The sequence below is a fragment of the Glycine soja genome, chromosome 10 (assembly GCF_004193775.1).
Source record: "Glycine soja cultivar W05 chromosome 10, ASM419377v2, whole genome shotgun sequence".
Classification (NCBI taxonomy): Eukaryota; Viridiplantae; Streptophyta; class Magnoliopsida; order Fabales; family Fabaceae; genus Glycine; species Glycine soja.
This window is the reverse complement of record NC_041011.1, coordinates 18,551,938-18,563,170: the sequence shown is the minus strand read 5'-3', so window position 1 is coordinate 18,563,170 and position 11,233 is coordinate 18,551,938. Positions and strand designations below refer to the sequence as shown.

Genomic DNA, 11,233 nt, shown 5'->3' with positions numbered 1-11,233 from the left:
TATTATCTTAAATTTCAACTACTTATATTTTTTTACTTAATTGTTAATTTGATTTTATACATTTCTCCAATGATTTTTTTAATTGTAAAATACGCTTATAATAATAGAGATAATAATTAGTTAAATATATAAATAAACTTAAATTTGAAAGACAAAGACAAACATATTAAATCTAATAAAATTTAGAAGTTTAGACTTAAATATTTTTTTTCTCTATTTTATTTGATTTACAATTTTGTCTCCTCCATTTTAAAATAGAAATAGTTAGTTCCCATATTTTAAAAAATTCATAATTTTGATCTAATTCTAAATTTTTATTTTTATTTTATTTCTTTTATTTCGGTCCAATTGAATTTTAGACCAAATATATTTATTTAAAATATTATCAAGAAATTATTTAATTAATTAAAATATAATAATAAAGCCTAAAATATAAATTAAAAATTCCACCAAAATTATATATTTTGAAAAATAAAAAAAAACTAAAATTAAAAAAAATTATTATCCATTTACTAAAAATATAAAATAATTATACACAATTATCCATTCATAATTTACACCATCAATAATAAGGATATAATCTTTTTTTCTCTTTAATAAAAGCATAGTTGAAGCGGCGAGAAACGCAACAAAATGCAATAAACTAACGAGTTGCAAATTGCTCTCACGTGCTTCTCTCGCGCCAACTGTTGCCACTTAGCCAGCCACCACTAAGCTTAGCTTAGCAGTTAGCAATTACCAATCTCAACCTCACGCATTCGAAAAAATGCAAGAGAAAAGGGAAAAAATAAAATGAAAAATAGCATAAAGCAAAAAATTTCACCCGATCTGAAACTTGAGAGGAAAGAAAGGCTCGTTTGCGCAACTACGAGCTCTCTCTGTTGCATTGATTCAACATTGTCCATTCTCCGAAACATTACAAAGAAACCCAACTGAGAGAGTGAAAAAGAAGAAGAAGAAGAAGAAGGGGCAACAACAATGGGGGGTTTCGCAATGGGTTATACCTTCGATTCCAAATCTGGGCTGACAATGGCTGCTTTGCTTTTGATGATTGTGTCCTTCTATGCTGGCATCCTTTTTGGCAACAATGCTCCCCTTTACGTCTCTCAGCTTGTTTCTCATTCTTCATCTTCTTCTTCTCCTCCCAACAATGTCTCATCCAACGGTAACAACCTCTTCACCTCACCTCAACTTCGAACTTCCTTTTTCCACTGCTTCTCTTCATACCCTTTATTGTCTTCTTGCAAAATTTTGAAACTTTTCCTGGGTTTTCTTCTGAATGCTTCTGTTTGTAAATTCCCAGATTTATATTGCTTATTTAGTTAAATTCATGTTGAAACATCTTCTATTTGTTATATTCAAGTAAATGGGTGTTTAACAGTGTCTTGTTAGTTCTTTCTGCCTATAATCATTTTAGTGCTATCAGATCCTAGTTGGGTCCTCTCTGAATGGTTTGCATCAATGTGCATATTCTATGTAATGGAAACTGCTTTATATGAATTGAATGCACACTTGGCTTGGTTGAGTTGCAAATAGTTGTTAATTACATTTTTGTGGGAGATACCACTTAGTGTCGGTGGCTTATTTGAAAACTTATGTTAAGGTTAAAGTTAAACCTTACTGCTGCTTTGTGAAGAATAATTACTAATTTTTTTTAAACTCATGCAGGTACTACCAAATTTACTAACAAAGTTGCTCTGACTTACTGGAAAACCCCGCTTGTAATTCCAGAAACTGGGATGGATGTGTGCCCTTTGACGTTCAATGAGTATATTCCCTGTCATGATGTTTCCTATGTGGCAACATTGGCCCCAAGTCTTGATTTTTCTAGAAAAGAAGAACTTGAGAGACACTGTCCTCCTCTTGAAAAGCGCTTATTTTGCTTGGTTCCTCCGCCAAAGGATTATAAATTACCTATCAAATGGCCTCTTAGCAGGGATTATGTTTGGCGAAGTAATGTGAATCACACGCATCTTGCAGAAGTCAAAGGAGGCCAAAATTGGGTGCATGAGAAGGATCAGCTCTGGTGGTTTCCTGGTGGTGGTACCCATTTCAAGCATGGGGCTTCTGATTACATAGAGAGGTAGCTGCTAATGATTTATTTAAGTTCTTTATTTTCTTTGTCTGAGGACCATGCTGATTGTAGAAATGTTATTTCGTTGATTTCTTTCAATACTAATTTTCTCTTTAACCAAACAATTGAAAAGTTTCTAACTTTTAAAATATATTCCCTCCTTACCATCTTAAACTGAGGGTAAAAAAACTGGAGTTAACTCTTTGACATCCAGAAGATGATCAATCTTGAATAACCTTCTACTTTTGTCCATATGATTCTGAATTCTGATACATAAATTTCTTGTAAACTAAAATTCTTAGACTTGTGAAAGAAATAAGATTAGAATTTGGAAGCAGTAGATTTAAATTCCTGTACTTTATCTCACAACAAGGATGTCATTTAGAGAATGTTGACATAGGAGTCAACTTAATCAAGGAAAAGTTGTGGGCCAATGGAATGAATACAGATGCAGTCATTGACCACATGCACACTCACATACACAAAGGTTTTAGACTTAAATGGCCTATTTTAAAAATTTGTTTTTCACAAATCACACTGGCATTGTTTGATTCGTTTAGACAAAACCATCTTGTGGGAAAGGCTTTGAATGTTGTAAAATTATATTTATGATTTATTATATTGATATCAAATTTTAGTAATCATTTCTTATCTATGGTTTCATTATTTTGCTTGATTCTCCCAAATAACTTGAGCATGAGTGGTTGTATACTGTGAGTAGTTAACAGTTTCCTAATGACGCTAATTTTTGTTGTCTTTTCCTTGAACTTTTTCTATGTAGTGGGTGCTCTTGTGGAGAATTTTCTGTTAATTGAATAGTTCAAGACATAGTTGTTATCCATTTAATTTTTTATGAATGCAGGTTAGGACATATGATTACCAATGAGGCTGGTGATCTGCGTTCTGCTGGGGTAGTTCAAGTTCTGGATGTTGGCTGTGGTGTGGCCAGTTTTTCAGCATATCTTCTTCCCTTGGATATACGAACAATGTCCTTTGCCCCCAAGGATGGTCATGAAAATCAGATTCAATTTGCATTAGAACGAGGGATTGGTGCAATGATCTCTGCCTTGTCCACAAAACAACTACCGTATCCTAGTGAGTCATTTGAAATGATTCACTGTTCACGATGCCGAATAGACTTTCATGAAAACGGTAATTGGCTTTCAATATTATGTTTTTATGATTGCAACTTTAATTCTGCACATGAGACAATAAATGAAGATGTGTTGTTACTTGTTACCTATCTTCAATGTGGGTTCTCTTGCCCAATTCACAATCCTTCTACATGACCTGCTTCTTGCCAAAGTGTTGATGGAGGTGAGGTGTATCTACAAAGACATTTTGATGCTTAGGTTAGCAAAGGGGCTGCAAATGTTTATAATTGAGAGAGGCTATGGTAGGATTATCACACTTGGGAGGTTTGCTCCCCATTATATAGAATGGAGTTGTAAAAAAATAGGGAAAGTAGAGTTCTACATAATTAAGAACAGTTGTTACAGTGAAAAGAAAAATTAAGAACAGTTATTCCTTCAATAAGTTAGGGAAAATGAGAAAGTAGGGATTCTGTCGTTTGGTTGATTATATCCCAAAATATGTGGGTAAATCTGTTTAGTGCATGTTTGGAAACAATTTAAAAACGCAGTTTTCCAAGAACTATCAACTTCAATCAAGCCATGGCTTTTCACATCAAATGTCCCATTAAAATCGTTTCCAAACGTGTAGTTAAGATTTTTGCGGACCATCTATATACATAAACTTTTAAAAGACTAGCTTTTAAAGGTAGGGTGTTCCCCAAGTCAACTATCAACTGCAGTCAAGACCTAATTTTTCACATCTAATGTTCCATTAAAATTGTTTTCAGCATTCTGTTAGTTAAGATCTTTGTGGAACATCTATATAGAGGGTTCCCCAAGTGCTTAGGTGCTTATTAACAGGTGTCAAAGCCTTCCACGATGTCCCACTGGTGAGGGCATGACAGCATTACAGTGTTTTGTCCAGGACTAATCATAGGACTAATGCACAATCGGTCTGCATGGATGCTGGGGTTGTGAAGCGTGGTGAGATGTTAGGATCCACTTGCAAGGTATGGGATTTGAGTTCCACAATGGAAGTGTGAGGGGGATTCTAGTGTGGGGTATATGTAGCTTTAGGTTCTCTAACCACAACAACTAGCTTTTGTGGTGTGGTTTCCCCAATGATCTTATCAATTGGTATCAAAGCTGGTTGCTAGTTTCTCAGAAAGGGCTGGCGTGAAGGGGTTGGCTAGAAAGCCTGAGTGAAGCGTCGTAGAGTCAGCTGCTGGGGCGCTGGTTGTTAGAAGTAGTTCTATGCTCTAGGGACTTGGGTATTATGGGGTGCCTAAGTCCCTATCATAATCATTGACATTGTCATCATTTTTATTTGTAGGTGCCAAAGACTTGCTCTATTAGACCTATTCAATACTTATGTTATGAATTTAATCTGGATAACTGGTAGTACTTGTCAAAACTACATAAGTTGGTGAGGTTAGCTGACAGGATTCCTAGAATGGTCGAGTATTACCCAGAGCACCAGCTCCACAATACAATTCAATAGAAATTCACCAACAGTACCTCCCCTTAACAGACTGTCCTATATTGATTATCCTCTCCCTCAACTAACTCCCAAAAAGATAAAAAGAAACATAATTCCCAAAGATAAATTATGATAACAGAATTCAAATAACATTATCCTAAAATAAACATAAATCCTTAAAGATAAGCTATGACAGAATTCAAATAACATAATTCTAAACTGAAGATAAATCCTAACGGTTAGATGTGATAACAGAATCCTAAACTTAATCAGTTGATCTCTGAGTTGGGCTTATCTGAATGGACTTTGTTGGATTTAGAGGGAGAGAAATAGATTAATAGAGAGGGATATAGGAAGAAATTTCTCAAGTAAAATTGACCACGATACTTACACTTTGTGGAACATCTGTATACATGGACTCTTAAAAGACTAGTTGTGAACTATTTCATTGGCAAAGAGTAAATGAATGATATTTCCTAAATACTAATTCCTGTGATAACTGAATGCAGTTAATGTGTGACACATTAACATTAATCTGCATGTTATTCTGACAGACTTGTTTATTTTGTTCAAGTGATTCATGAAACTGCACGTTATTCTGACAGACTTGTTTATTGTCAATTTATTTTGTTTTTTGCAGATGGGATTTTACTGAAGGAGTTGAATCGCCTTCTTCGCTTCAATGGGTACTTTGTTTATTCAGCTCCCCCTGCTTATAGAAAAGACAAAGATTATCCTGTAATTTGGGATAAGTTGATGAATTTGACTACAGCAATGTGCTGGAGACTCATTGCACGACAAGTTCAGACAGCAATATGGATAAAAGAAAATAACCAGTCATGCCTTTTGCACAATGTAGAAAAAAAGCACATAAACCTCTGTGATGCTGTTGATGATTCTAAACCTTCATGGAATATCCAACTAAAGAATTGTGTACTTGTTAGAAATTCTAAAACAGATTCTTACAAGCTTCTTCCTACTCACGAGCGCCATTCAGTGTTTTCTGAGAACCTTAACATGATAGGTCTGTCCACATTTTTTTGTACAAGTGAAAGAAGCTAATTTTTTCTGTCCATATTTTACAGCTTCCTTACTCTTAAATTATACTTTTCCAACCTTTCCAGTGGAAACTTCATGCATGTGCAGAGAGTACTGATATTTACTTGTCCACACAGATTTTTGTTCAAATGGCCTTAAATGAAGGTCCTGGTAACATGTCAGATAACAACAGATTTGTTATTATTAAAATGTACTTTCAAATGGCTTTTAGATATTATTCAGGTCTTAGCTTTTAATCAAAGGCACAATCTGCAGCATAGCAGAAATTAGCTTTGCTAACATTGTTTTTGTTGCAGAATAGTTCTGTTCTTAAACTTCAAGTTCTGTGGGAACATAATTGACTTGCCTAGATGATAAAAAAAATAAAAAATTTACATATTTTATTGTTATTATTTCCCGAATAAATATATTTTATTGTCAGACTGACTTGTACTTGAACATTTCTCCAAATTGTCTAAAATGAAAGCATTCTTATAAGGATCAATGTACATATTGATAACATATGAATATAGATAGACAACTGCTGGTCCATCCCCTATTTTTCGATGGGATAGGTAAGAATCAATTCCCCAAAAGTGAGGACTACTATTGTTTAATCATTCAACTTGAAAGGGTTTACTATTTTTAAGTCCTTAAACTTTTTATAATTTTTGTTTTTAGTCCTTGAACTTTTCTATCGTCATTACATTTAGTCCCTTAACTTTTTTTTCATCCTTACTTTTAGTCCCTTAAAAGTAAGGACGGAAAAAAGTTCAGGGACTAAAAAGTAAAAACAGAAATTTTAAAAAGTTTAGGGACTAAAAAGATAATTTACCCAGCTAGAAATTAAAAGTTAAAACAAGCATTGCTATGGTGCGCTCAATAGTAGTCTTTTTCAGTCTGATAACCCTTTAACCTTTTGAACAGGTATAAATCAGAATGAATTTACTTCAGACACTCTCTTTTGGCAAGAACAAATTGGTCATTACTGGAAACTGATGAATGTCAGCAAGACAGAAATATGCAATGTGATGGATATGAATGCTTATTGTGGTGGATTTGCTGTTGCACTAAATAAGTTTCCTGTTTGGATAATGAATGTAGTTCCTGCAAGCATGAAGAACACCTTATCTGGAATTTATGCCCGGGGATTGATTGGAGCTTTTCATGATTGGTAAATCTTTGCTATTGATATCCTAAATACCGCAAATACTTTTTTTCCACTAGTGTTTGTACTTATTATTAATTGACTGCAGCTAATGTATAGATTCTGAAACATTAGGTGTGAACCATTTTCAAGTTACCCTCGGACATATGATCTTCTGCATGCCAACTACCTCTTTTCCCACTACAAAAGAAAAGGGGAAGGTTGTTTATTGGAGGACATCATGCTGGAGATGGATCGACTAATACGGCCATTGGTAATCACTTTTCGAAACTGTCATCTTTCATGGTTATCTGCATATATGAGACCAAAGTAAAAATTCATGCAACGGATGAAAATTAGATTTTTGGTCAAATCTGATGTAAAGTGTCCAAACGTATTTTTGAACTTGCATGATAATATGTGTAGACATTTTGCAGAATTGTGGAACCTAAAAGTTTGGTCCTTCTCCTTGTGTCATTTGATTAAATAAAGTAATGTTATGAAAGGTTGAAGAAGAAATTGGTGCAACAGTAATACAGTATAGATTTATTTATTTATTACTTTGGGGCAGAAGACATGAGTCTAAATGTTAGTCCAAGACAACGATGAAAGGTGAGGAGTGCTGGCAAAGGCATTCCATCGCCTAAGTTAGTGTGAACTTTATAGGGCTCAGTTGTCGGTGAGTCACAACCAAGGTTAACAGTGTTTTACTGTAATGTTGTGTGTCAAGGATGACCACACTAATCCTTTATTTATAATGAGCAAATAGGATCTACATTAATTACATAGAATCAATCTAATCTGAATGATAATGAATATACCCCTAATTGTTCTCTGATCATAAATACAATATCAAGATGTAATCTCACACTCCCCCTCAAGCTCGAGCATATGAATTGAACTTGTTACAAATGTGGTCAACTCGATAGAAACTAAAGGCGGTTCGAGTCGCGTGGTTGCACCGGATATTCATGGTGACTAGTGTGACGCTTGCCGGAGATGTATCACGTATCGTGTGTATGAACTTCATGCGCCAGAAAAGGACCCTGTGCGGGTCGTGTTTGACGGTGTTTTGAGTTGACTGCGCACGTGGATGGTGTGGCGGTCTTCAGCGATGGGCGTCAGTGGTCGAAGATGAGCTTCGACGAAAAGGCATCGGGAAGTCTGGCAACCATGGGCAGAACAGGCATGAGGTATTGTTCACCGCAAAGAGTGTTAGCCAAGTGGCCTCAGATATCTTAAGAAGGGGGGGGGGGGGAGGGTTGAATTAAGATATTCCAAACTACTTCCCCAAGTAAAAACCTATTTCACTTTTTATTTAAGTTATAAATTTCCTTAACAATGAATATAAAGCAATAATAAATAAAGGAGTTTAAGGGAAGAGAAAGTGCAAACTCAGATTTATACTGGTTCGGCCACACTCTTGTGCCTACGTCCAGTCCCCAAGCAACCCGCTTGAGAGTTCCACTATCTTGTAAATTCCTTTTACAAGTTCTAAACACACAAGGACAATCCTTCCTTTGTGTTTAGAATTCTTTTACAACAAGAGACCCTCGGTCTCTTAATCCCTTAGAGAATTAGAAGGAGAAGAAGAATGAATCTCTCTTGAAAGAGATAGATTTTACAGATTGAGCACTCAAATAATTCCTTAATGAATTGCAATTGAATTGGCCAAGGAATTCTTAAGAGGATAAAATGATTTTACTCTTTTAGAGAATAAACACTTGTTGTTCTGAAAAACTCTGAGCAAATTCGTGTTATAAATCACATATATATAGACCATTGGTGGTCATGAAAAAGCCTTTTGAGAAGTTGTGACTCTTAATTATTTTTCTGAAAGTCTTGTCTAGTAATCGATTATAGGATTTGTGTAATCGATTACAGCTTTTAAAATTTGAATTTAAAACGTTTATTAACTGCTGGTAATCGATTACCAAAATTGTGTTATCGATTACACAGTCTAAAATTTGAATTCAAATTTTTAGTAGCTGTTGTAAAGCATATTTGGCCACTGATAATCGATTACATCCTCTGGTAATCGATTACCAAAGAGTAAATCCTTTGAAAAACACTTTTTAATTTAAATTACTTGGCCAAACCTTTTGCTAATTCAATTAGGAATTCCCTTCCTAATATACTAGTGATCATCTTGATGTTGTGACTTGTATTCTTGAAGTACTGTCTTGAAGTTAAACTTGAAAAGCCCATTTGCATCAATTGCATCATATCATCATGATCATCATCAAAACACCAAAGGCATTTGCATCTACAAAGAGGGGTGGCATAAAAAGGAAAAACAAAGGGCAGAAAAAAGAAGTAAAGGGTCATCCGTAAGAAAAATGCTCTAATTGACGCGAAATTGCAAGGGTGGGGTCATGTGGGAGGGCGACCACAACACTGCAAAACGCAGTCAGAAAAGGCGGCTGGTGCTGTTTGATGCAGCAATGAAAGAGTTCGTGAAGCTTCTCCTATGGAAGCGACTGCCAGATCTGCGTAGATCAGCCCCATGACGAGTCCAATGGTGGTGGTGTTGGCCGGAAAGCTCGCTGGATATGCAGCGGTGGCGATTAGAAGAAGTCACCGGAAAACTGAAAACAAGTTGCTGGAAAGAGGCACAAGGAGAAAGGGTCCACCGGGACAATGGGGTGCCACAAAAGTGTCATCGACTGGGAAAGGACAAAGGGTTGTTGGAAAGCGGAAGCAGGTCGCCAGAATAAGTGCAACAACCATAAAGATCCACTGGAATGTGGAAACAGAGTGAAAGAAGTATGCTGGAAAAGGTGTGGCGAATATAAAGGTCCGGTCCTTGGTGGAGAATGATTTTTGTTATTCCTCTGTTAAGATTAGAATAACTTGTGCTCTGATACCATATAACAGTGTTTTACTACAATGTTGTGTGTCAAGGATGACCACACTAATCCTTTATTTATAATGAACAAATCGGATCTACGTTAATTACGTAGAATCAATATAATCTGAGTGATAATGAATATACCCCTAATTGTTCTCTGATCATAAATACAATATCAAGATGTAATCTAACAGTAACCTAGCATGGTCATGAGGTAATTTCAGTTACATAGGTTCCTCTAACAGAAGAGTATTCTGGAACCTCTGGTGTGTCTGGCCCAATGTTGGTGCTGGTCTTTTTGGGCCTTGGTCCCCCAACGCATGGTGAATTGGATCCTTGTTACTTGGTCTAGAACAGGATATTGTAGAATTTTATTATGAGTTTAATATTTATGCATTGTATGTGTAAATTTCTTAAATCACAAAAGGTATAACTCTTAAGGCAATTAATGTAAATATCAATAAACTTATCATACATGACAATTTATCATTGGATGACACTGTAAAAGATCTTTACTATGTTAGTGCATGTGTTATTTACTCATTTATTATTGCATAATATTGATGACATATAGTGCCTATTTGTTTACCTGTTCATTCACTTACGTATAGAGATCAAATGGACTCATTATTTCTCGCTTAAGTTCTTATGTTGCAATTCAACTTTCATTTTCTTTTATTCCTAAGAACTCAGCGCTACTTATTATGTGCAGGGATTTATTATCATTAGGGACGAGGAAGATATTACCTCTAGAATCCTAGAGGTAGCCCCAAAATTCCTATGGGAAGTGGAATCACAAATGTTAGAGAACAAAGAGAAGAAAATGGAAACTGTTTTAATTTGTAGAAAAAAGTTTTGGGCTATCGTCTAAAGTGACTTGACCTAAAAGCTTTCTCCAAGAAATTGTTTTTAAGCATACGGGTAATTTGTAATGTTAAGGCTATTATGTATCTGCTTTGTTCATTGCTCCAATGCTCCACGATCATTTTGTGTAGATGTCTAGTAAGCTCATTTTGTATATGACTTCACTCAGTTAGCAATTATGATTTATGAATAGACAATAGGTTCTTCGTTTTCTTATGTGTGCTTGAATATTAGAAATTTCATAACATATACATCTTAGGTTGTTTTAAGGCCTCGTTAATTTTATTATTTTTATTTATTTACTTCTTTATTTTGGTGATGCAATGGCTCTTAGGAATGTTTTTTTTTTTTAGGGATGTGTTGTGAGGAATCCTGCCTAGGTTAGCTTTGCTATTCTTAGCCGGTCCCAAGCCCGGATAAAAGGAGAGGGTTGTGTTAGGCTTTCGACAGCCAACGTAAAACTTTGTCGAATCTCTATGACATGGATCAATTACGTAATAATGTGAATGCTAGGTCGTTGCCCGGAAGCAACGCGCTGTATGGCTCGAGTACAGTGTCAAAAGAGCAAGGGCCGCTGCATCGCCGCCCGGATGTAGTGAAAAGTAAGCAAGGGTTCCCACATTTTCGTGAACGGGTGTGGGTAAAGAAGCTAGTTCATGACAGGAGGATTCGCTTTGGTACATGGAATATAGGCACACTTACTAGA

The 11,233-nt window shown here is 35.6% G+C and overlaps 1 protein-coding gene across 1 annotated transcript; it reads left to right on the top strand.

Annotated features, from left to right (window-relative positions):
* Nucleotides 1-680: 680 nt before the first annotated feature.
* LOC114369457 (probable methyltransferase PMT7) lies at nt 681-10,743 on the top strand. Its single transcript, XM_028326687.1, has 7 exons — nt 681-1,165; nt 1,669-2,083; nt 2,937-3,226; nt 5,268-5,651; nt 6,593-6,839; nt 6,948-7,086; nt 10,376-10,743. The coding sequence occupies exons 1-7, from the start codon at nt 979-981 to the stop codon at nt 10,532-10,534; spliced, it is 1,821 nt and encodes a 606-aa protein (XP_028182488.1). The 5' UTR covers nt 681-978; the 3' UTR covers nt 10,535-10,743.
* Nucleotides 10,744-11,233: the final 490 nt, after the last annotated feature.

Coding starts and splice junctions, on each gene's coding strand:
- LOC114369457 (XM_028326687.1), top strand. CDS start 979: ATGGGGGGTTTCGCAATGGGTTATACCTTCGATTCCAAATCTGGGCTG. Junction 1,166..1,668: donor CAACAATGTCTCATCCAACG/GTAACAACCTCT, acceptor AAACTCATGCAG/GTACTACCAAATTTACTAAC. Junction 3,227..5,267: donor AATAGACTTTCATGAAAACG/GTAATTGGCTTT, acceptor TGTTTTTTGCAG/ATGGGATTTTACTGAAGGAG.